Raw genomic sequence first — 27,366 nt, 5'->3', positions numbered from 1 at the left:
GGATACAGTGGTGGTGCGGGCCTGGATAAGACACTCTGTCAGAGAATTGGTGCATACTCAATGGGCCACTGTGGGGATTCTATGATTCATGTGAATACTTCAAACTGCTGCCTACAGGGCTGGAATCTACTCCTTTACACTGAGCAAGAAAATATTGCAATCAAAATGCTGATAGAATAAACAAACAGATTTGTTTGGATGTATAGAATCAATTCGTTTTTCACCAACAGTTAAAGCAGTCCTCAGATTAGACCAGACAATTTGATAATCGGGTTGATAAAAGATAGATAAAAATGTTGAAATACTTAAAACCACTTCTCTATGGCATGAAAGTCTCCCCTTTCATAGTTTATAGATTGAAACATTTGATATCCTCAGTTATAAGCTATTTCCAAAAAGGTTATTCATAAATGAGAAAATTAATCAAGGGGTCGGAAGAACTATTAGCAGTGATTATGTTTGCATGTCTGCAGCTTGATTAATGATGTGCTTAGTCAGTGGACGTACTCACTAGAAGAACTGAAAGCCCAGTTCCCCCACTCCCCTCACCCCCAACCATCCAATTTCTTGACAATTTTCCTTTATATTCTCCCCTGAGAACCACTGACTCCTGCTGGGTCCACCCAGTTTTGCAGTTGACAGTGTTTGCGTGCCAGCCTTACAATTGAGTGTCAACACAATCTTCAACCAAATACTCAACCTCGTTCCACATTTGCAGGCAGATTTCCAACAGTAACAGGGACCCCCCAGTAAAAAAAACTTCCCCTTCCTAGTTTTGGACAATGGAACCGAACTCCGAGTGCAGCAGCAGCTGAAAGTAACTAAACACAGACTGGGGATTGAGTGCTTCCTGGCCCTGTGACACTCATTAACCTTAGCCTTGTGGAGGGAGGAATGGGAAACATTATTAAATCCCATCTCCCACCTCCCCATCTCGCTGAATACCATCAACTCTTGTTAACTCTTGCACCTTGTACCCCCGAAAATCAATCAACTCCGTCTTTAGCTGAACAAACTACCGGGAAACAAGTATAGCAAATGTAATCAGATTTTAAAATCAGGAGTCAAAAGGCGTTAGCTGCTAAACATTCATCAAAAGCAGTTTGGGGGGGTTTCGTTTGGCAGGCTGAATTTATATGCTTAAGTTAGTTCCTTACATGTACATTGAATGCGAACATGCTAAATCTACTCATTACACCAGTGACGATGAGCAATCTATCCCAATTATTATGACGAGTCAAAGGTTGCCAACTGTGATGAAATATATTCCTGGAGGTTTCATCACATCACTTGCTCCATGCCCCATGTTCCAGCCAACATAAGAAGTAGGAGCAGGAGCGGGCAATTCAGCCCCTCGAGCCTGCTCTGCCATCATGGCTGATCTCATCTCGGCCTCAACTCCACTTTCCTGCCCATTCTCCATAACCCTCCAACCCATTACTAATTAAAAATTTGTCCATCTCATCCTTAAATTTACTCAATGCCCCAGCATCCACTGCACTCTGGGGCAATAAATTCCGCCGCTGATTCATGACCCTTTCAGAGAAAGTAGTTTCTCTTCATCTCTGTTTCAAATTTGCTACCCCTTATCCTTAAACTGTGATGTCTTATTCTAGATTGTTCCACAAGAGGAAGCATCTGCTTCTGTTTTGTCAATACCGTTTATCATCTTATATTCCTCAATTAGATCTCCTCTCATTCTTCTGGACTCTAGAGAGTTTTGGACTAAATGGCCCAATCTCTTTTCATAAGACAAGCCCCTCATCTCTGGAATCAATCGAGTGAACCTCCTCTGAACTGCCTCTAATGCCGCTACATCTTCCCTCAAGTAAGGAGACTAGAACTGTACATAGTATTTCAAGTGCGGTCTCAGCAATGCCTTGTATAGTTGCAGCAATACTTCCTTACTTTTATACTCCATTCATTTAGCTATAAATGCCAAAATTCCATTTGCATTCCTTATTACCTCTATGCCTGCATATCTATCCTTGTGATTTATTAGCTTCCTACACCAACTGGAAAGAAAATAGAGTCATTACCCATGCTTGACTGTCAGACAGCCTCTCCTGCAGTCCATTTTTGATACTTTTATTTCTGCTAAAAAGGTCAAAGAAAATGGCAAAAATATACAATTAGCATTTGATTGCCACTCTGTATGCACTTACCTGAGCCAAATTTCTTCTGTGCCTGACTTGGCCAATCTTCTTGACTCAGTGTGGGCAAGATCCAGACAGTACAGCGATCACTGAGACCCAGCGTCGAAATCTAACAGAGCAGGAGTGAAGGAGGACATGCCTCTTTTTTTTATCGTACTGCCATAAAGCATTGAAAATGACAAGCCAGGGAGAAGGTAAATGTCTAAGGTAAGTGGATGACATTTGAGGGGTGGCGGGGAACTGGACATTGGAAGGGGGAGGTCGAACATGGTGGGAGGTGAGATATCAGGGGCTTGGGGGTCAGAGGGTCAGGTGGGGGTTGTGTTGGATCGAGGGTGGAGATTCAGGTCAGGTCAGGGAAGGGGTGGGGTAGGTTAGGTCTGGGATACACAGGGTGGGGGGGGTCCAGCTGGGTCGGATTGGTCGGGTGGTCGGGGGTTCAGGTTGGGGCAGACCTATCCAGGTCGGGAGTCAGGTTGTGTCACGGTTGTGGTGGGGGGAGTTGTGGAATCCTGTGCAGGTAGTGAGTTGGGGGTGGGGAATACCGTGGGGGTGGTTTGTCAGGGAGTTGTGGGGGAGTGAGTCCCCAGTGCAGGCGGGAGTGTGGGTGAGCCCCGGGCGGGGATCAGCCTGGGTCTTTAAAATTAACGCAGAAGTTAGAAGTGGTTTTAATTCTTCTAACTTTTTCTGTGTAACTATTAGTGTAACACTGGCAGAACTATCTAGAGCTAATAATTGAAATCACTTTGTCCGATGGTTCCCAGCACAGTGCAATTGTCCAAGGGAAATTATGCTTCAATTACTGGGTAAACCCTTAGCTGGGAACCACCAAGAGGAATTTCCCAGCACATCTTGGGGGTAGCTCCCAAATCGGACATTGGGGAGCCCAGCAGTTAAGGCACAATATTTCTTAATGTCCTAATGATTTTGCTCCAGAGTTTCACATAGCCAGTGCACTGGAGATTGATCTTCAATCCCTGGAGCCTGCAGGCCAATCCTGGAGGGTTGACAACCTGAATCAAAGGCCCTCCATTGTATTTCCTGCTCCACATGACAAGGTCTTGTAAGGATTGCAAATATTTTGCTGCAAACATGCCCTCCCTCAGCCTCGATGCAACCCAACCTCTTTTTGCAGACACGCAGATGTTTACTGGTACTTGAGGCTCCAGGATGAAAGATCAGCTTAAAAGCAGCTGAACCCCAGATACTCGAAATCTGAAACTTGAGACCTTACCCGTCACAGGTAGAATCCAAAATCAAACTGACGGAGTGGATAGTTCAGATTTGCATCTCATCAGCCGTTTACAAATCTGCTGTCACATGGAGCCGGAATGCTAGGAAGCGTGCATAGTTCTTTGCGTCACAGGTCGGCCTCTAGGGTTCAAGAGCTGCATTATTAAGAGTTTATTCCCCACTGATTAGATGGCTTTCGGAAATGGTGCCAAGTTGGAACAGTTTGTGACTTATTCACACACGAGAAGGCTGAATGTGAAATTCTATACACAAGCACCCGTCAGAAATATCCGACTGATTCGGTACTTTAAAGGAGTACGCGATTAACTTTTACATTTAAGACCTGCAAGAGACATTTCACAGGAAGCACTGCAACAGAGTCAGCACAAACCAGGTCATGGTTCGGCACACAAGACACAAGCCCTTTTCCATAATTTCCTGAAATAGCAAACTGTGCACTATTTCAGGTTGATCCTCTCTCCCCTGCCCCCGTGAACCATCTGGTAGAGTACTTTCCAAATTAAAAACTCCTTCAATTCTTTGGCAGTCTGAAGAATGATAGTGCGGCAGGAAATCTTTGTGCGCCTGGTTCACAGACAACAAGCCTACAAAGCCTTCCAACTCCAGCCTCCAGAAAGGAACCCAATAAATAGTGATATCATCATGGCCGCAAGCCTAAAACAAAGTCAGATTAACCAAAACAAAACAGTAGATAAAATACTGGGTTCATTTTATTCCATCATTTTTCAACATGCCTCTCATACATGCAGAACTATTGCTTAACATTAGTGGAAATTCTTAAACAATGCCCCATATTAAATGTACACATCATCGATATCATCCCCTCCCTGAGGGAGGGTGTCTCCAACAGTTATGTCCATTGCTGCACATTTACACACAAGCTTGGAGCCACCAAAGAAGTAAATACCTCCATGAAGCTGCAAAACTGGAGTAAGTGCAGGCAAGTCGGCCCTTGAGCCTGCTTGGTCTTTCAACAAGATCATGACCGCTCTGCTTGTGTTTGCAGTTCTACATTCCCATCTACCTCTCGGTAACCTTTGATTCCCTTGCCGAACAAGAATCTATCTACCTCTGCCTTAAACATTTATAACAGTTTGGTATACCAGATACTAGTTCCAGGTCGACCCCCATTTGAGATATTTGAACCCAATGGTGGGTTCAAATATACTGCCAGCTGATTTTTTGTGTGTTGTGTTTGTTAATCTAGATATATATATATATATATATATCGAGAGAGAGAGGTATGCAGCATGGAAACAGGCCCTTTGGATCAACTCGTTCATGCTGACTGACCTTGTCCTATTTGCTTGTGTTTAGCCCATATCCCTTTAAAACTTTTTTATCCATGTACCTGTCCAAATGTGTTTTAAATGTTGTAATTGTACCTGTCTCTACCACTCCTCTGGCAGCTCATTCCACAGTAAGAGTTTTAACAACACCAGGTTAAAGTCCAACAGGTTTATTTGGTAGCAAATGCCATTAGCTTTCGGAGCACTGCTCCTTCCTCAGATGGAGTGGATATCTGCTCATGGTGAGCAGATATCCACTCCATCTGAAGAAGGAGCAGCGCTCCAAAAGCTAATGGCATTTGCTACCAGATAAATCTGTTGGACTTTAACCTGGTGTTGTTAAAACTCTTACTGTGTTCACCCCAGTCCAACGCCGGCATCTCCACGTCAGGACAGCTCATTCCACATACATTCCACCCTCTATGTGAAAAAGTTGCCCCTCAGGTCCCTTTTAAATCTTTCCTCTCGCACTTTAAACCTATGCCCTCTAGTTTTGGACCCCCCTGCCCTGGGGAAAAGACCATAGCTATATATATATAAGGTCAAGTCACAGTGATTCTTTGCTAGTAAAAGATGTTAGTAATTCAACAGTGGCCCGTTAAACATTTACTGTGCAGGTGAATGAAATGAGGGGATTGCCTCCAACAGGATTTCCCTGATTTCAGTGAGGACTGTCTACACACCCAGAACACATCTGGGTGGCATGGATATGCAGCAACCTGAGCGGTGCATGAATGCGAATACACTGGTCTAACCAGCCTGTAAAAAAAGCCGACTGTCAGGAGCTCTGCTGCAAAACACACCAACCAGCCCATACCGACGTGAACTTGCTTTACGAGTCATTGAAAACCTTGCCGTGCGGGTCACAGGGTAACAGGTTAATCACTTGCCACCGAATGAGAAGTCAAAGCATGCCCAGTCCCCTGATGAAGCAGGGAATCTGCGCCCCTGACCCACCCAGTGGTTTCACCTCGCAAGTTTGGGTCTAACGCAGAACCTGACCTGGCTCCAGTGCAAGTCAGCGGAAACATGCCTCCTCTGGGGAATCAGCCCTCAGCCCAACGCTGATTTTTAACATTACCTGTACCTTCTTGATGACACATTGAAGGAACCGCGCAGGGCGAAATATTTTGCTTTACTTTATATGCGACATTCCCAATTTAAATAAGGAAAAATGCGGATGCATGTGTTCAAATATCTCAAAAAGCAGCAGTTCTGTTTATACAAAGCCTCATTATATATTTCCACTTTTAAAATGCACAGTCCATTTCAAGTTTTGTATATAAAAATAGCTGCTAGAAAAACACTCAGAACGCACTCTTCTCCAACTACTTTTCCCTCTCTCCCATTCCATTTAAGCCAACATATACTAACCAACAAAGGAAAATAAGCCATTCTTCTGGACCATATTTTGCATTTGCCTCAAGGTGAACCATGGTGAGAAGCAGATACAGTGGCTCTTGGGAAAGTCATCCTCCAGGTCACAGCTGAGATCCAGCAGGTTACTCCACTCCGAGTTCAGACCTTCCACTCTCCCCGCTGAAGGTCGAAATCTGCGCAGACCTAGGACCAAATTGCAGAGTGCTCGCACGATGCCCGTCCTTGGATGAGGGGGAAGATGAATTCCCTTGCCCGATGTTAACGAAGGAGATGTTCAGCAACAATTGACGGAAGTGAGCTGCTGAGCTGGTTTAATCTGCATCATGCTCCCACACAGACTGTGTGACTCCTGCTCTGGAGGAGGGGGGGGGGGGGGTGCAGTGGAGAGAGAGAGAGAAAAGCAGCTAACTTGGCTGTGCCAAGAAACTACTCCAGATTTGCAGCAGCCTTTTCAGATTTGACACAAGCACTTCTTTGTTGTTCTAGCTTTTGTCTTGATACATCCAAGTAACCCTTAAGCCAAAAAGTCCACATTCGACAGATTAAAAAGATATCTATCAAGTTATTCAATTGTAAACAAAATTGAATTCTCAACAGCTCGTCACAGACTTCACTGGAAAAGAAAAGAGGCAATTTCAAAATAGCAAAACATTCCTAAGCGTTGCTGTCATTTCCCAAGTGTAAAAAACAAAGTTTGGGGACTTGCTATGCTTCCAGAGAAAGTTGAGTCGATAATGAGGACTTTAATGTCTTTCTTTCAAAGTTGGGTTAATCAGTGTACCTGCAGATTTTGGCAATGGGCAAATCTCATTCAGACTCAATGTAAATGAACAATTATAACTCAATTATAAACACACACATCCTAGGCAGCCAAATAACTCTCTCTCTAATGAAATGAATAACTTAAAAACAGACTATTTTGTTCAATCTGAAGGCATTGCAGGATCTAAACCATGCCTGGACTCTGCATGGATGTGCTTTTTCCTCACAGTTGCTACTGCACTGGTTTATGTCAGTAATTCTTTTTTCTTTTTCCACCCCACCCACAACCAATAAGGTCAAGCTTACGATCAAGCTACAAAAACACTGAACAGATATCATTCCATGAAAGCAACATTCAAAGCTCTGCCCCACTTCATATCTAGGATTCCTTGAATATTGCACATCTAGTCTGCCAACATTTGAATATATTATGACAAATAAAGCACACACTTTTAAACTGGAATTGGATATATTCTTGAAAATGGAAAAAAAAAACAGAGTTATGGGGAAGTTGCAAAGGATTGGGACGATTTGGATAGTTCTTTTAGGAAGGTACTACAATAACCATGACCTACTTCAGTGCGGTGTGATTCTACGAACACTTTTAAGAAGAGCCAGAATACAACAACCTTAAAGGAGCTTGACAATCTGAAAATTTGTGATGTCCCACCAAGGCACTGTAATTTAAAACAGATATTGAGCTTGACATTCATTCTTTTCACCAAATAAATGATATCCCTAATTTATTCTGCTAGGAACAGGAATTAATTTATAAAGTTTATTTATTAGTCACAAGGTTTACATTAACACTACAATGATGTTACTGTGAAAATCCCCAAGTTGCCACACTCCGGCGCCTGTTCGGGTACACAGAGAGAATTTAGCATGGTCAATGCACCTAACCAGCATGTCTTTCAGACTGTGGATGGAAACCGGAGCGCCCGGAGGAAACCCATGCAGACACATGGAGAACGTGCAGACTCCACACAGACAGTGACCCAAACCGGAAATCAAACCCAGGTCCCTGGCGCTGTGAGGCAGCCATACTAACCACTGTGCTGCTGTGCCACCCCGAATGCATAAAAATGCATTCAAAAGAATCAAGTACCAGGTAATAGAGTCATAGGGCGGAGGTTTTCTGTCCCTCCCGCCATGGGGAGGGAGGGACACGGACCATGTAAAGTTCCATTGACCTCAGATGGGATTTTCCGGCCTTGGGGCAAGCGTGCCCGGAAAATCTCGCCTCACTTTTTCTGAAACCTTAAAATCCCGCCGAGGTCAACAGACCTTCCCATGCTCCGCCCCTCTCCCACTCCAACTCCCGTGGCAGGTGGGCTGGTAAAATTCTGGCTATAGAGTTTTCATGTGGAGATGCCGGCCTTGGACTGGGGTAAACACAGTAAGAAGTCTGACAACACCAGGTTAAAGTCCAACAGGTTTATTTGGTAGCAAACGCCACTAGCTTTCGGAGCGCTGCTTCTTCGTCAGGTGGAGTGGGAGATCAGACGAGGGAGCAGCACGCTCCGAACGCTAGTAGCGTTTGCTACCAAATAAACCTGTTGGACTTTAGCCTGGTGTTGTTAGACTTCTTACTGTATAGAGTTTTACAGCACAGAAAGATCTCTGACCCATCGTGTCTGTGCCGGCCATTAAGCACCTATATGTTCTAATCCCATTTTCCAGCATCAGGCCCAAAACCTTGTATACTTTGGCATTTCTAAATGCTTCATCAATATTGTGAGGGTTCTGCCTCTGTCACCCTTTCAGGCAGTGAGTTCCAGATTCCCACCACCCTCTGGGTGAAAGTTTTTTACCTCAAATCCCCTCCAAATCTCTTGCCCTTTACCTGAAATCTATGCCCCCTGGTTATTGACCCCTCGACTAAGAGGTAAAGTTTCTTCCTATCTACCCTATTAATGCCCCTCATAATGCAGTATACCTCACTTGCACTGACTTCAAACGCTGCACCAAAGCAGTTAGGATCTGAGTCACAAAAAGTCCCAAACATTTAAGTGTTTAATACAAAGCCACTGTGTTGCCATTTCTACCGGAGCCAATTTTGGGGATTTACTCAATTTGGAAATAGAGTTTAAAAATGGGTGGCATGGTGGCACAATAGTTAGCATTGCTGCCTCACAGTGGTAGGGACCCGGGTTCAATTCTGGCCTCGGGTCACTGTGCGGAGTTTGCACATTCTCCCCGTGTCTGCGTGTGTTTCCTCCAGGTGCTCCAGTTTCCTCCCACAGTCCAAAGATGTGTGGATTGGACATGATAAATTGATCCTAGTGTCAGGCGATTAACAGGGTAAATATGTGGGGTTGCTGGAATAGGGCCTAGGTGGGTTTGTGGTCAGTGCAGTCTCGATGGGCTGAATGGCCTCCTTCTGCACTATAGGGATCCTATGATTCTATGAGTATCTGGAAATGTCACAATAGGACATGCCCCAAAACCAATTGGCTCTTAAATCAGAACAATGCTCGGTGATACAGGGTCTAGTCAAATTTTCATAGAATCCCTACAGTACAGAAGGAGGCCATTCGGCCCATCGACTTTGCACTGATCACAATCCCACCAGGTCATAACCCCGTAACCCCACATATTTACCCTGCTAATCCCCTGACACTAGAATGAATTTAGTATGGTCAATCAACCGAACCTGCACATCTTTAGACTTTTACTTTAAGCAATATTACTGCTCATTCACATTTGCCCAATTTGGTCGAATGTCAATTCTTTTCCCACACCAAGTCGCACACTAAAGCAGACTGTTGTCAGTTTCCCTTGTTAGTTATTCCTGGAACAGGTTGCTAGTCCATCACCAAAACTTGGGCAGGCCACTCCATATCAAGTATGGCTGACCAGGAGTTTGTCCCACTCTTACTGCCAGCATTGGTGCATTTGGAAGGATTTGCAAGTTGACATTCAAATGGTTTGGTTGTATAATGAACGTATCTTCCATGGCCATCAAGTCCTGGGGTGGGACTTGAACCCAGAACTTCTAGCTGAGAGGCAGTGACACTAACCCCTGTGTCAAAAGACCTTCCACCTTGGTCGCTAAGTAGAAATCAATTGTTAACATTTCAAAACTTTAAATGAACTAGATTAACAAATGCACAAGACCGTGGATAACAGTTTATAGCACAAAACTAACATCAACTGAATTAAACAGCATTTAAAGTAAACTTTATAGTTCTTGTACAAAAACAAACCAAAATATTTAGAAAGACAAGCGGCTCCCAACTTTACCACTCTCGTGAGTGAAAAAAGAAAAGACAAGGGATGGCAGGGGAAGGGAGAGGAACAACTGCAGAAAGACCAGATTTGCACTGATGAAAGCCACACACCAGATCGTGATGAGGTTTTCATTCCACAGATGCTGCCAGACCTGCTCTGAGCATTTTAAGCATTTTCGGCTTTATTGTCCAATTTGCAACACCCGCAGTATTTTATTTTTGTAATGTTTGTGGCCATGTATGATCTTGCCCGTCACCTTTAGATTTGCCAAAAGATGAAAACCAGCAGTAAAGTTGAAATTGAGCATTTCAGTTTGGGGGAAAAATACACACACACACTAGATGACTTATCCACATTCATTTCCTAAATGGCAGTTAGCCACACTCCAGGCACTAAAACATGGCTTTTGCTGTATCATTTAGAGCTGAACTCAGTAAAACTCAAGCACCTCCCCCCCGCCCCCCAGTGTATCAACTCAACTTTAATTCCAAGAAATCTCAGTGACTTAATCCCACAGATCAGAAATAGCTGGAAGTATAAGATTACGGAAGTGTATTTTTCTCCTGTTGTTCACAGCCATACACCAGCCCAACTGTCTCCTATTGCTCCAAATGGACTCTGCCATTATGTGCTAGCTGGAACACTTAGTTCTCTGCCGCATCACAAGAGGCTGCTCCAGCTGAGGCACTTCCTGTGCATGTGTTGCCTAATGCGTTCAGCACATCATTTGAGGCAATCCAGCTCCCTAGGAGCCAGTAAGACCCAGAATCAGATGAACAGATCTTATTTTTATTTTAATGAGCAAACTGGAGTATGAAATGCGAATGACACACACAAATGCCTCTGACAATGGCATTCAACAAATCGAACTTTACTGTTCCGGTTAGCTGCAATTGAAAACAAATGATTTTTACATCTACGATTGCTCAACTTCCCAGCACTTCCCTACACAACAAGCTACTTTGCAGTAAATGTAACTCGTCCCTTGATGATGAGACAACGATGGGATTTAAAATTAATACTTAGTTATTATAAGTCAGCAAAACAGCAGGCTGAAATACTGTACTCTGTTGTAACCCCAAATGAAATTTCCAACAGCGCACAAATTGAAGTACTTTACAACACAGAGGTTGTTGATGAGTGCCTATTCTACCAGCTTCAGACAGCAAAGCCTAGAAACATCCGACTCTTGAAAACTTAGTTACTCATAACTTCAGGGAACAGATGTTTCCCCACATAAGCTTGAGTGCTGTAAATACACCCATTAACCAACTAAGATATACCAAAATATACATACCTCCCACTCAGACCAACAGAGTATGAACTCATCTCTTAGTGGCTAAACATTAGTTATTCCCTTCCTCTTTCATAAAGAAAACTTTCCATTGTTCTAGCAAAAGGCTCCACCGAGAAAATATTTGCAAACAACCACAAAAGCCAAGAAAAATGCTGCTTTATTATCCATTCATACTTGCAAACTAAAACTAAGAAAGCCTTTTCCACAGGACAGATACACATTTTTAATAAGTCCAAAGGGGCAAAGTATGTGTCCACCCACATTATACTTAGTGTTTTCTACAGTAATGATGAAATGAGGACAACAAGACAACTCTAAAGAATATACCAAATAATTATAGCCATTTTAAATAATTTTGGTTGTATTTCTAATGTGAGCCATATATTCCCACATTAGGTTAAGGCATGTATAAGATCAGAGTGCTGGGAGCATTATTATGCATCTGATCACAACTATATAACTTGACCATTTTTCCACATCAACAGAATTAAGCTCCCAGAATTTACAGCCATTTTATACCATGGACATAGTGAAAATGGATGAGTGTAAATTAGCGATTTATAAGAAGAAGAACAAGGATGATGCTTTGCACTGGACTGTCGATGAACAAATGGGCGCAGGTGAAGCTATTGGAGGTGATATTCCACAAATATCAAGGGAGGACCAAGACGCAGGATGATGTTTGTATTTAAAAACAAAATCAATGTCCATTGGTAAAGTTTATTTATGAGTATCACAAGTAGGTTCACATCAACACTGCAATGAAGTTACTGTGAAAATCCCCCAGTTGCCATATTCCGGCACCTGTTCGGGTACACTGAGGGAGAATTTAGCATGGCCAATGCACCTAACCAGCATGTCTTGCTGGTTACAGGAGGAAACAGGAGCACCTGGAGGAAACCGACACAGACACGGGGAGAATGTGTAGACTCTGCACAAACCGTGACCCAGCCAGGAATTGAACCTGGGTCCCTGGTGCTCTGAGGCAGCAGTGCTCACCAAATCTGCCATCCTTACATGGTCTGGCCTACATATCCCTGCAGACCCACAGCAGCAATGTGATTCTAAATGTGATTGACTCCTAACTGCCTTTTGAAACGGCCTAGTAAGTCACTTCGTTCAAGAGCAATGAGCGATGAGCAACAAATGCTGGTCTTCCAGCCACTGCCACTTCCTATCAAAGAATTTTTGAAAAGATAAGGGTAGAAATAAAGAACTGGAGGATCTTGGACAAGGAATGACTCCATCACATTAAGAATCACATTGCTGCTGTAGGTCTGGAGGAAGATGTAGGCCAGATCAAGTAAGGATAGCAGATTTCCTTCCCTATAGGACACCAAAGTGTAACTCGGAAGCACTATTGCAGAAGTTTGGAAAGGAGTGAAAGATTGAGGGTTCTAGAATAATGATCTTGAGGGCGTTAGAGTAAATGTGATGATAGCATTTTTGAAAGGGATCATGCCATAATAAAAATGGATTGTGAGAAGTCAAGATTTTGAGTCGAACAGATATTAAGGAAACACATAGTGAGGTGTCTAGAGCATTACTGAAACTGAGAGCAGGAGGAAAATGTAGGAAACCATTAAGGAATAGGAAGCAGCTTTGGTCAGGAACAGAGAAATTTAAGGAGTGTGCTTAAAAAATCAGTGGTTGGGATTTTCTGGTCCTTCCCACTGACTGAATCTTCCAGACCTGGCAAAGTGCTGGGAAACTCACAACGGGTTTCCCAGCACTGAGGGGACGAGCCATACAAAACAGCAATCCTCGGTGGGATTGAATAATCCTGCCAGCGGCCAATAGCAAGCCGCCTCCAGCGTCGGAAAACATGCTACAAGGTAGCCAGACAATCCCAGCCATTGTTCCTTCTTTTGTTTATACATTCGTGGGGCATGGGCGTCGCTGGCTGACCACCATTTATTGTCCATCCCTAGTTGCCCTTGAGAAGGTGGTGGTGAGCTGCCTTCTGGAATCGCTGCAGTCCACGTGCTGTGGGTTGAACCACAATGCTGTAAGGGAGGGAATTCCAGGATTCTGACCCAGCGACTGCGAAGGGATGGCGATATATCTCCAAATCAGGATGGTGAATGGCTTGGAGGGGAATTTGCAGGTGGTGGTGTTCCCGTGTACCTGCTGCCCTTGTCCTTCTAGATGGAAGTGTTTGTGGGTTTTGTCTAGGAGAAGGACGGAATGGGAGGTCAGAGCAGTCAGCTGGTTGAGAAGGTGGATCTTACAGTTGAGCCTTCTTACAGGACAAGTTTTAATGATGAAGGTTTAACCATCTCTAGGTACAATGGCAGAGTCTGAGGTGCTCAGATCATAATCGTCAATGCAGTGCAAGGCTGTAATTATGCCTGTTCACTAGTTAGGTAAATAACAACTGCAACGTTGGTTTACATATAACTGTAATGCAGAGGCTTGCAGCCTCATGGCTACCACTCAGCTCCTAGGATCAAACTGCTACAGAAGCCCATGTTTGCTAGGGGGGATCCCTCATTCTGGTCCCTGACTGATTATCTAGGTCACGTGACCCTCTTGGTAGATTGCTCCATGATGGGGACAAACATCACATCCCTCCCCCTCTAGGTTTTTTAAAACATCGATAAGAATTAAGTTACTCAGTTTCTAATAACATTAACACATGCATTCAGTCCATGATAAATTGAGTCTTTCAGACTTGAACTGCTCTTTCAGTTCCTAGTGGAGCGGTATAATTTCTCTGTTTGGGCTGCTTCCACTGGGGTGTTTTCTGCAGAAACCACTACACCATGCATCTCCTCATTTACTCGTAACGCAGCTTCATCCATTTCCATGGGAATGACAGACTCACCTGTCACAGGCTGACTTGGTACTTCATGGCTGGGATAGTCAACAATATTTCCTGCTGGCAACATGGTTTCAGATGGCAGCACTGGATGCTGAGACAACTCTTGTCCTCATAAATTGTCCATATGCTTCCGGACGATGCTTCCTTGTACGTCCACTTCATATGACAAAGGTCCTGTTTTTGATACAACCTTTCCTGTGACCCAACACGAGCTGTTTCCAAAATTTCTGGCATACACAACTCCCTCCACTGAAAACAGCCTTGTTGATTTCCCTGATACATAAACTACCTTATTAAATTATTTATGTATTTCGTTATTGAGGCTTATAAGGTCACACAACAGAACCTAAAATAAATTACTTTTCCTAATTCACTATTGAGGCATGTAAGGATTAACATAAACTACAGCACTTGAATTAGAATGTTTTCAAACATACCAACCTCAAAACTACCCCAAGAGAGACCTTCTGCTTCGCTGCTCATTGATTCTAGATCAAAAAAAAACTTGTACATTTTTTAATGTAACGCCTGATGTAACATCTGGACAAGCAGACCACGTTCGCGCTGTCTCGTTAAAGTATATTGTGCTGCTTCAGTGCAGCGCTGAACCATCATATGAGCGGCACGGTGGCACAGCAGTTAGCACTGCTGCCTCACAGCTCCAGGGACCTGGGTTTGATTCCCGCCTTGGGTCACTGTCTGTGAAGAGTTTGCACATTCTACCTGTGTCTGCGTGGGTTTCCTTCCACACTCCAAAAGATGTGTGGGTTAAGTGCATTGGCCATGCTAACTTGCCCCTTAGTGTTCCAGGATGCGTAGGTTAGAGGGATTACCAGGGTAAATATGTGGGGTTACGGTGATAGGGCCTAGCTGGGATTGTTATTGGTGCAGACTCAATGGGCTGAATGGCCTCCTTCTGCACTGCAGGGTTTCTATCAGGCCCCGCATTGGGGGTTTTAGAAATTCGCGCTCTGAGCGCACATGCGCAAGTGCCGGGACTTCCATGACATACCACACGCATGTCCGACGCTCAATCAGTGGAACTCGGCATTTTGGGCCTCAAGTTACATCCCATGATTTTTTTTTCTGACTGCATGACCGGCCACTACCCTCCCCGACAAATTCAGAAACAACAGACTTAGTCTGGTCCTAAGATGCTGGCCCATCAACAACTCTGCTAGTGGCACTCCCGTTTTAGAGTATGGAGTAGTTCTGTAGCCCAGAAGGAATCGTGAGATTCTGGTCTCCGGGGTTGCCCCTGACTGCTTCTTAAGGCTCGCCTTGAAGGTTTGGACTGCTCGTTCAGCCAATCCATTGGTTGCATGCTGGTAAGGCACAGTACTGATGTGCTTGATACCATTTAAGGAGGTGAAATTTTGAAATTCAGCACTTGTGAAGGCTGTTCCATTATCCGACACTATGAAGATCAAAAAGCACTGACGCAATTTCTCAATTGTAAAGTGTGACGCCGTATACTTCATTTCAAACACTTCTGTCCACTTTTAATGGGCATTAACAAAAAGCAAAAACATTGTGCCCAAGAATGGTCCCACATAATCACCATGAACCCGTACCCATGGCCGGCCAAGCCATTCCCAAAGGTGCAGTGGGACTGTAACAGGCAACCTTTGTTGCGACTGGCACGGTTCACAGTGCCTGATTAGGCTCTCAATGTCGGCATTGATGCCAGGCCACCATACATTTCTCCTGCCTTAGATATACCCGGATGGGCACTGCAATTTGGCTAGGAGCAACTCCCTTCCTGGTACACAGACGACTGCTCTGGCTTCCCAAAGTATGAAGACATATTCGCAACTTAATTCATCCTTCCAAATATAATATGGTTTCATTTTTTCAAACTGTGGTTCACTAGCTCAATCTATTAGCGTCCTGTGCCTGACTTTGGGCAAAAGTGGATACCTGTTGGTCTAATAATTGATTTTCTGCACCAAAACTGGCAACACTTTCAAGAAGCTCTATGACATTAACAATTTCTTGCGAGACTGGAGGAAGTGCCACACTCTTTGGTAAGGGCAGGTGGCTAAGTGCATCCGTATTCGCAATGTGTGTTCCAGGCTGCTGCTTGAATATATATTCATGGACGGACAGAATTAATGCCCAACGCTAAATTCTCGCTGATATGATTAGCAAAATAGCCTTGTCTTCTTTAAAGAGACCCAAGAGTGGTTTGTGGTCCATAACAATGGTAAAGTGCCTCCCATACATATACTGCTGGAACTTCTTTACCCATATACTATTGACAAGCAAAAACAGAAAATGCTGGAAAAACTCAGCAGGTCTGACAGCATCTGTGGAGAGAGAATAGAGCTAACGTTTTGGGTCAGAAAGCCGTATTTGGGAGATCTCCTCCAGGTTAACTTGAGTACATTGAGCCAATCACAGCCCAAAAGACTTGGTCCTTGGCCTGATACTATTACTGGGAACTGCTGCCGAAAGCTTACAGGTACTGTGGTAGTACCATTTATGTTGATGGTTTCTCCTTCTAATTTGCTAGTTTTGCTGTGGTACACCTCAAACTCAATGACTGGATTCCTTCTTGTAAATATCTAAATGTGTGTTCTCCTATCACTTTGGCAGAGACTTCCGTATCAATTCACATCCTTAAGGGTCTACCATTTACCAAAAGCATCACAGTGATGGGGCTACCTTGCCCGCTTTTACATTGGACAATGAGTGAACATTTAAATGATTAGTACTGGACTCTTCATAGTATGCACTTGTGATGTATTACTGGGTAGACTTGACTTACTTTCACATTGGTGCCTTAAGTGACCTTTCCTGTGGCAGAAAAAACATTTAACCTCTTTATATTGGCATGTTTCAGGGGATTACTCCCATACCGGTAACACTCTTCTTTAATCCTAGGCGATTGATTGGCTCTTTTAACTCTTCTCACTCTATTCATGGCTACATTTGCTTTCCATTTTAAAATTACCCTAAGTGGTGAACCACATCATTTTGAATGCTCTGAAGTTCCTGTGCACCCTTCTCAGCACTCTCCATCGCCATTGCAATCTCCAGTGCCTTCTTAAAATCTATATCTGTCTCTGCTAATAGTTTCTTTGGATGAATTAATTATTTAACCCGCAGACTAAACAGTCCCGCAACATATTGTTGAGAGTGGCTCCAAAGTTGCAGTGCTCGGAGATTTGTCTTAACTTAGTAATATAAGGTGCAATAATTTTGCCAGGAGCTCTCCCGATTGAGTTTAAACTTAAATTGCTACAATATTACTGATTGCTTCAGGTGGTCGTGTATTTTCACCAATTCAACTATCTCGGTGAACGGGTTGGAGTCGGGCGTGCTTGGGGATGTGAGGCTGCGTATTAAATTGTAGGTCTGGGTCCCACAAACCCTCAGAGGGATTGCCCTTCTCTTCCCCTCCTCCTCTATTCTGTTATTCTGAAAATAGTCGCCCAAATGTTCAAAGTATTTTGTCCAATTCTGCAGAGGGGCATCAAAAGGATTTATCCATTCACTTGGAGAATATTTACAAATATTCATCTGTTTCCCAACTTGAACTATACTTCAGTGCAACTTTATACCCATGATCTTGGGACTGTTGTTTTTATTTTATCCTCATTGCCAATGTAATAATTCCTGTTCCCCAGTTAGGCAAATAAAAGCTGCATTGTTTATTTACATATAACCATAATACAGAGGTTTGCAGCCTCATGGCTGCCAGTCAGCTTCCAGGATTGAATTTATACAGAAGCCCACGCTTGCTAGGATGAACCCCCATCCTGGTCCCTGATTGGTTACCTGGGTCCTGTGGCCCTCTCGGCAGATCGCTCCATAGAGGGGACAAACACCACAAGGGCCTAATGTGTTCTAGCTTGCAGTGTGCAGGTTTGAGGAGAGGGCAAGTTCTAGGAACTTCAATTGAAAGAAGGGGAGAAAGAGAAAGGAATTACAACATTTTCCAATAAAGTTTATCGAAGCAATAAATCTTGACTCCTTTTTTTTCTTGTTTTGATTTTCATTTCTGGCTCATTCTTAAGTTACCTCTTCCCTCCTTCACAACTCAGAAAGCACAATATTAATCTTATCCAAAAATGTGAAGGAATCTGGACAGTCTTTGTACTGTTTTTTGGCAAGTACATTATTGTAAAAGAACTCACAAATGTTCTGCAGCTTTGTATTGAGTACTTTGCAGCAGTGCCAATTGATGTGTAGGTATCAGCAGAACAATTATCTAGGTCATTCATCATCAGTTACAAATAACATTGGCAGCACAGACTAATGAGGAATTTTGTTTGCTGCTCCGCGTCATTAGGAGTCTGTTTGCCAGATGGTAAATAGAAAATTAACTACTACCAGCATTTTGGCTGCAATGTATTTCGTATGAAATGCTTAACAGCTTAGTTAATCCTGACTGGGATTGAAATAATTTTAAACTGCATATTTGAGAGAAAGAGACTTATTTAAAGCCAAAATGATCACACCCTGGCACATTCATAAAACAATCCATCTTTCTTACTTCACCCACTCATCCTATTTTAGAAAGGCCAGGTCTGCACGCTTTCCTTTTTCCAGTGGTTAGGTTCGGAGTGTTCAAATAAATGCCAAGCTGCACATGGAATAAATATGATTCTGGGCTTTGTCAATCACTGACTATTGCACAGCAAACTCAAACTTACACATGAAATGAGGCGAGATGGCACAGCCCAGGTTCCTGAAATGACAGATTAGCTAGCAAAACAAGTCAAAGGTCAATTGTTGGAAATCTTCAAATTGGAGATATAAATACGTTCCTATAAAGGTTAAAAAGTGGCATATTAAACAATAGCGTTCCATGAATGAATAGTGAGAGATTAAAGGTAATCAACAGAAGATAAAGTGAAGGCTCCCAATACAGAAAATAACCAAGATATTAAAAGTAAAGGATAGTGATAACATTGTGGTTATGTTACTAGACTAGTAATCCAGAGGCCGGGACATATAATTTAGAGACAAAATGCATCATCGCAATTGAGAAATTAAATAAATCTGGAATTTAAAAATAACTAGTCTTAGCAAGATGATCATGAGCCTACTGGATTGTGAAAAATTCATCTATTCTTATTTATTAGTGTCATAAGTAGGTTTACGTTAACACTGCGATCAAGTTATTGTGAAAATCCCCGAGTTGCCACAGTCCGTTGCCTGTTCAGGTTCACTGAGGGAGAATTTAGCATGGCCAATGCACCTAACCAGCATATCTTTCAGACTGTGGGAGGAAGCCGGAGCACACGGAGGAAACCCATGCCGACATGAGGAGAACATGCAGACTCTACACAGATCTAGTTCGCTGATATCCTTCTGGGCACAGTAAGAAGTCTCACAACACAAGGTTAGAGTCCAACAGGTTTATTTGGAATCACGAGCTTTTGGAGCGCTTCTCCTTCATCAGGTGAGTCCAAATAAACCTGTTGGACTTTAACCTGGTGTTGTGAGACTTCTTACTGTGCCCACCCTAGTCCAATGCCGGCATCTCCAAATCATGATGTCCTTTTGGGAAGAAAATCTGCCATCCTCACTTGTTCTGGCCTACATATGAATCTAGGCCAACAGCAATGTGGTTGATTCTTAACTGCCCTCTGAAATGGCCTAACCAGCCACTCATTTGTACCCAAGGAGAAGGTTCATCACCAACTTCTCAAGATTAAATGGAATTGCACAATAAATACTGGCTTTAACCACGCTGGTACATTCCTATTAATGAATTAAAAAACATTAGAGAAGGCAGAATCACTCGCTAATGGAGGGGATGATGGAGGGATGAAGGTATGGCAAGAGATATTAAATATTTTTGCACTTTCATTTAAACAATGGTGACAGGAAGATAGCACCTTCCAAATCCACAACCTCTACTATTACTTAGAAGAACAGGGGCAGCAGATGGAAGGGAAAGTTCTTCTCCAAGTCACCCATAATCATGACTTCAAAATATATGGTGTTCTTTCATTGTTGCTGGGTCAAAGTCCTGGAGCTCCCTATCTAACAGCACTGTGGATGTCCCTACACCACATGGACTGCAGTGATTCTCAAGGGCAATTAGGGATGGATGATAAACGCTGGGCTTCACCAAAATGAATAGAAATAAAGTGCAATTTAATGGGGTGAGTGCGAAAGATGCTGAAGGGGATGAATGAATAGTGATTGATACTGAGGGGTTCAATTTCAGAATCCCCCTGAAAGTGCGAATCAGAGTAGAAAAATAATCTGTCATAAAGCTTGTAGGATTTTGTACTCTATGCCCCATTTGTAAATACTTTGATAAACTTGTAAAAAATATTGACTAGGTTATAGGCAAATATTGACTTAAGAGTATTGTTTGTAGTTTCAGCTGTTTTATAAGTACATTACAACCATGGAGAATATTTATCATTATTGGCAACAGTCCTTTGAGAGAGACAATGGACTGTGCTTAATAGTGTATGTCATTTCTGGATTGAATACTGTCTTGTGGCTATAGAGACTTTTTTGTGACTGGCACTCCCTTCTACAACTGGCACAGCTGAATGGTGTTGGCTGAACTCAACTAATGTTTTGTCTTTCCAGCGGGCTCTTTCTTTTCCACCATCTGGTCATCTATTTTGACCTCTGCTACTTTCATACCCTTCCTGCTTGTCTCTCGGCACTGGGGTCAGAAGAGAGGTCTCCCCATTATATCATGTCTGATCTCAGTTAACTTGAAGTCTCGAATGCAGAAATCCTTGCATCACAAATGTGGGCAACCTGTTGATCTTGTGTCAATAGTGAGCTCACCATTGAACATGTCTTTGAGGATGTGGCCAACATCCATCCAGCTCACATGACTCAGCCAATGGATTTGCCACTGGGTCAAGAGACAAACATGCTGGGGATCCCTGCACTGGTGTACTTCCATTCTTGGCACTCTTGCCATGCCAGGACATGTCCAATGTTCATTTGAGGCAGCGGAGGTAGAAGCTTTTCTTGGCTTGCATAAGTTGTCCACGCCTCCCTTTCTGAAGGGAAAATGCTAAGAGCACAAACTTGGTGCACACGGAGCTTTACATTTTCGGTTTGTTTGCTGTTGGTCCACACTTGGCTTCTTAACTTTGACTTGACAGCTCTGACCTTGTCAGTCCTGGTGCTGATTTCAGCAACAAGGGATAGATTGCTGGTAATTGTTGATCTAAGGTATGTGAAGCTCTCAAAGACCTCCACAGTGAGGTTGTTAGGGTTGATAAAAGATGGAGTCTCTACATTCGGGCCCTTTGGTCATTCTAAGACTGCTTGTCAGTGCAGACTCCTTGCAGGCCTAGGAGAACTGATCTACAAGCTGCTGCCAAGTACGTCATGCCAGCATCAGCGCACAGGAACTCACAACCCACAGCTTGGTATTTTCTTGGCAAATCTACATGTGTGAATATTTACAAGAGGAAGACTGGGGATACTGGGACCATGAACCCTGAAGAAGAGAAAACGAAGAGGAGAGTTGATAAAGAAATTTAAAACTATGAGGGGCTTCCATAAGAACGAATGGGAAAAGAACATGTCCTTTGGTTGTGGAGTCACTGAGGAAAGGAAAAATGTAAACAATTAAAAAAGCCAGGAAAGGGATTAGGCAAATTTTCTTTGAACTGCTGGAGCCTAACATACCTTCCCACAGGGAAAGGTTGAAGCACACACTATTGCATCTTTTAAAGGAAATTTAAATATTTGAAACAGAGAGCTTTAGGCAAAGCAGTGGAATTATTTTGATTGCTTGGACAGAGAACCAGCATAGATTTAGACTGAATACAGGCTCTTCTTGTGTTGTAATCAATTTTGGAATAAGTATTGTATGACTAGAAACAAACAAATGATTAATTTCACTTCCACATGTCAGTCAGGTCATAAATAGACATTCTACTATTTCACTAATAGAAGAATTGAGATGTATAAATCAAAAGTATACAATTTTGATATTCTACAGGTCACAGGTCAGACTGCACCTGGTGTATTATCACATGGCAGGTGATGTAGTGGCTGTGGAAAAGGTCCCGAGGAGAACTGTAAGGATGGTCCTTAGGTTAATGAACCTCAGCTACTCAGACAGACCAAAATTCTGGACCCTATTTACTATGTAGCAGCTTACACATAGAAGTGGCCTGATCGGGAGATACAAAATAATTGAAGGGTTAAATAGCATTCCTATCGGTAGATTATTTCAGTTTATTGGACTGGGAAGGAACAGGGATGTGTGTTTAAGCTGCATAAGAGCAGGAATAAACTGGATGTACTTTTCCCCCAGTGAACATTTAAAATATATTGCCGGTGATGTAGTAGTGGGTGCTGACTCTCTGCTTGCCTTCAGGAGGTTTCTAGACTAGTTATTGACTAGGACGGAGATCACATAACCAAGAAGACATGTGTTTTTGATAGCTGGTACTTGGCCCGTGTGGTTTCATGGACTGGTTTTGATCAACTGCGGGTCAGGGAAGAATTTTCCAGATTATTTTGTTTCCCTACTGGCCATGTTTTCTTTTGACTCCTCTTGTAAATTACATGCCCATAAAAGGTGGTAGGTAAAGGAGGAAATGTATAGTCATGATGTTCCAGCCATCATGGAGGCTATGGCATAGCCACTAAGACTCTCACTAATTTTTACAGATGTACCATAGAAAGCATCCTTTCCAGATGTATCACAGCTTGATATGGCTCCTGCTCTGACCAAGACCACGAAAAACTACAAAGAGTTGTGAATGTAACTGAGTCAATCACGAAAACGAGCCACCCATCCACTGATTCTGTCTACACTTCCCGCTGCCTCAGGAAAGCAGCCAGCATAATCAAGAACCACACGCACCCCAGGCATACTTTCTTCCACCTTCTTCCATCAGGAAAAAGTTGCAAAAGTCTGAAAACATGTACCAACAGACTCAAAAACAGCTTCTTCCCTGCTGCCATCAGACTTTTGAATGGCCCTATGATATATTAAGTTGATCTTTCTCCTCACCCTATTGGGAACAGCAACACTATATTCTGTACCCCCTCCTTTCCTTCTCCCCTATGTACTTTATGAATAGTATGTTTTGGCTGTAGAGCTCGCAAAAAACAACATTTTTCACTGTATCTCAATTCATGTGACAATAATAAATCAAATCAAATCATGGTGTAGGGCAGACTTGATGGACCAGGTTGTCTTTTCCTGTACTTTTTTTCTGTGGTTGTAAGGATCCCACCTGGATTATATGTGGAAATAAATCTGAATATGCGTACATAAAATCACTCTGTAGTCTGTAACTTCCATGCAGAATTACCAGAATCCACTTTGCCTGATAATGTGCATCACCAAGTCCAACACTGCTCATTACTTTACTAATTACACTTCCAAGTGATTGAGCAATAGCACCAAAAAGCTACATACAGCCAGCACCACTAACCAATTTAAAACTAGCTTTAGTAATGATTTATCAGTAATAAAATTCTTGTACATGGCACAAGTCTCTTGGAAGCACACCACTTGCTGTCACACTTTAACAAATCCTCTGACTCACCCTGAGCGACAGCAGATCGGTTGCCGTATTTGAATAGCAAAACCGAATGACCCAGCAGGGAAACAATGGAGGAATTGAAATCTTCAAGCTCAAGATGAAACCCACTCAAACCTTTGTTCTCATTATTTCTCACAATCCCTTAATTTGCGCAATCCTTCGTAACTGGCAGTCAGCCAGCCATCCATAACATTTAAATACACACATATCATTCAGTGAACCTTGTCGCGTACAATGTGGCATTTTGTCTTATCATTACAGTTTTGAAATACTCAATGATGCAAGCAGTGGCAACACTGTGGTCTTATGATGATGACTTAATTAGGTTAAGGAAACCTGCCAGAAATGTACAAACCCTCTACGCGAGGAACTGTAACCTAGCACAAAGTCTCATTGCCATGGAGTTCATTATCCATTCCCTTCGCTCATAAACAAAAGCTGCCCCACCCTCGCTAACAACTCACTAACAAAACAACTTCCCCGGCAAATGGACAGAAGCAGAGGTGAAAGAAAAACACGTTCGCAAGATCTACTGTAGGGTTACACCAAGAGAAGTCCAACATTTGGAATACACTTCATATTTCAGATAAATCGAAAAGACAACAAGTGCCAGGAAAACAGGTTAATGAAGCTTAGCTGGGTCTCCAGGTTACAGGTAAACACTTAAAACATACACGCTGGATAATTTACATTTCCACCTTCAGGCCTAAGCCTATCATTCTAACTCTGTATTCGACAGCTTCATATTCAGATCATGATAGATTCACAGGAATTTATTTATAATGACTCTAGGCTTTAGTGCTGCACTTGAGATTCAACACATTGAGTGATATTTATGCAGCACAGCTGAAATGATTTATTTCTAGCTAGAAGCCTAGCTAGATTTTACTCCAGCAATAAAACATATGTTTGCATTAGTTTTGCTACCAATTTGTTTTTCTCATTTTGCATTTCGCTGCTGGAACATGGCATTAGAAACTCCGGTTGATGAAACTAATTCTTCTTGCTACAGCTCACATTTGTGGATGCAAGTCTCCATTTAAAAATAACATGGCCATCGATCGCTCATTAAATTTCTCTCAACAGAGGTGAACCTAAAGGTTGCCAACTCTGATTGCAAGTATTCCTGAAGGTTTCACCACACTACCTCCAATCATCACACCCAGTCAAACAGCTTCTCATCCCCTTCAGTGCCCTTTGTGCCTTGGAGAGAAGAGGAGAAATCAGACTAAGTTAGGACATCTAAAAATGGGTTAATTATCTCCTGACGTTTAACGTGAAGCCTCACAGGTGAATGAATACAAAGGTCACTTGGGCAACATACCGAGTGTAACTGGCACTCATACAAGCTAAACCTAGTGAAAGGGGCTAAAATATTCAAACGGCAGAGAGGAAGGGAAAAATGTCCATTCAAAAAATAAAATTCCAACTCACCGAAATAGGTAGATTGAAAAATCATGGAGACATTTTATCCCAATGTCATCATGTGTGAATGCACATGATGTTATTTTCATTTGGTGTTGTTAGTACTTAATAAATTTGCTACAATAATAGTCTCATCTCTGGACAGGTTCTGTCCCGGGCTCCCTATTACAGCACAGAAACAGGCCATTCAGCCCAACTAATTTTTTGTACTATTAATAATCTCCTCCAATTCCATCTAATATATCTTTGTATTCTTTTCCTCTCTTCTTGCTCCATTGTGAAAGCATCCAAGCTCTTTGCATAAACCACTTCCTGTGGAAGTAAGTCCCACATTATAATCACTAAGTAAAGAAATTTCTAATTTCCCTATTGAAATTATTAATAACTATCTGTTATTTATGGCCAATACAAAAAGAAATATTGCAAATGCTGGAAATCTGAAACAGAAAGATTCAAAACCTGAAATAATTTTAAAAGAAGGCATTCTGACAGAAGGGCCAGAATCCTCTTGCCGTTCATGCCGGCAGGATTCTCCGGTCCTGCCGGCAGCGCACTCCTGCCCGTGGTTTCCCACCGGCGTGGGGGTGGTGTCAAGGGGAATTTCCACTGATAGCGGCAGGACCAGAGAATCCTGCCACTAGCAAACAACGCACCACCTCCTGCTGGGCGGGAAACACGTGGTTGGGAGGCCGGAGAATCCTGCCGAAGGTTTGAGTTTCCATTGTCTACTTTTATTCTAAATTTGGAACATTGACTGTTTTTCCTTCTTACATGGTCCCTGTAAAACCACCTTTCTGTAAATAATCAGCACCCATTTTAACTTCTCTTTCAGGAATACATTATCCTTAAAGGATTATGATGGTGCAATGAAATTATACTCTCCAAATGTGGAGATGAACCAGCCATCATGACTGCCGTTTATGAAGAATATATTGCTCCTCAGGGCACACTGGTGAAACCTTACTACTGGCTGTATTTCACTGAAAGCTGTCCAAAATGTCCTTATCACATCAAGACAGGGGAAGAAGCACGTGTTTCCTACATTGAATTTTATGAAAGCTTTGGGTTTCCCTATGCTCAACTACAGAGTGGCAGGCATCTGGTCTTCTATGAGCTCAAGTTATCATCTGGTACCTTAGTGCAGAAAGGACAAGTAACTAACTGTACTTCATATCATCTTCATCCAGAAGCTATCTTCTTTGATATAGATGGCTATCTAGAGACACTTTTGTACTCCTATGAAAATATTGCTTACATAACCATCTATTCCAATTACACCCCGTGCAATGAAAGACCCCACTACTGTATAAACAAAATGTGTGATTTCTTGGTAAACTATCCCAGCACGAGGTTGGACATTTATTTCTCTGCGCTCTATCATACTGATGATCATTTTTCTGAATCTGGATGGAATAGAGAAGCTCTCCACAGCTTGGCTTCACTTTGGCCAAGGGTTACCCTCAATCCCATCAGCAGTGAGACATGGCTGACAATCCTTCATAAGTTTGTGAACGGTGTGCCTCGGACAACGCTTTACAACCCAGTTCTGCCTGAGCGAGCTTTTGCAGACCTGAGCAATGCCCATCAGATAGCTGCCATCACTGGAGTTAACCCTTCTTACATAGATGTCGCACCCCGAGCAAAGAAACATCAAAAGCGATACCTTAAGCCAAGGGATGTGGACTTGTATCCTATTTCGCAAGCACCACTGCCAATTGTGAATAGAATGGCGTTAATAGCTCCACCCCAACCGTACCAACCTTACATCGATCTTCCAAACAAGTTGGCTTTGCCTTTGTACATGCACCCACTTCAACAACAGAACATGAAACCGAAGAATGTGGTGAGACATCTGAACATGCCCAACACATCCAATTGGAAACCACCAGCAACCCCATTACCACACAACATTCAATTAACTGAAACCGTCGAAATTTTAGAAGCTCCGGTGAAGAGAAGAGGAAAAGCAAACAATTCAAGGCAACAGAGGGAGACAGGAAAAAGGGAAAAATCCAAGAGAAGGAATTAGCTGACAAAATCAGCTGTTTCAAACTAGCAGAATCAAAACTAGATCCCTTTCAGATAGCACGAAGGAAAACTAACTAGAATCATAGAATCCCTATAATGCAGATAGAACATCGAACATAGAACAGTACAGCACAGAACAGGCCCTTCGGCCCACGATGTTGTGCCGAGCTTTGTCTGAAACCCAGATCAAGCTATTTCCTCCCTATCATCC

General features: G+C 42.8%; 2 protein-coding genes across 2 annotated transcripts in view; one reads left to right on the top strand and one right to left on the bottom strand.

The window, feature by feature from the left end:
* Positions 1-6,428, bottom strand: part of LOC144497189 (ral guanine nucleotide dissociation stimulator-like 1) — a 199,094-nt gene extending 192,666 nt beyond the window's left edge. Inside the window, exon 1 of the mRNA XM_078218062.1 lies at positions 6,074-6,428. Within this exon, the coding sequence (XP_078074188.1) occupies positions 6,074-6,094 (21 nt within the window). The 5' untranslated portion in view covers positions 6,095-6,428. The remainder of the gene's footprint in view (positions 1-6,073) is intronic.
* Positions 6,429-26,034: 19,606 nt separating this feature from the next.
* Positions 26,035-27,156, top strand: LOC144497736 (putative C->U-editing enzyme APOBEC-4). The gene has a single exon (XM_078219175.1). It carries the CDS (start codon positions 26,035-26,037, stop codon positions 27,154-27,156), a length of 1,122 nt encoding a protein of 373 aa, XP_078075301.1.
* Positions 27,157-27,366: the final 210 nt, after the last annotated feature.

This window comes from Mustelus asterias, chromosome 8 (assembly GCF_964213995.1).
Source record: "Mustelus asterias chromosome 8, sMusAst1.hap1.1, whole genome shotgun sequence".
NCBI lineage: Eukaryota > Metazoa > Chordata > Chondrichthyes > Carcharhiniformes > Triakidae > Mustelus > Mustelus asterias.
Note: the sequence above shows the minus strand (reverse complement) of the source record. Positions and strands in the feature narration are given on the sequence as shown.

What these genes read in the sequence shown, in the direction of transcription:
- LOC144497736 (XM_078219175.1), top strand. Translation starts at nt 26,035, where the DNA reads ATGACTGCCGTTTATGAAGAATATATTGCTCCTCAGGGCACACTGGTG.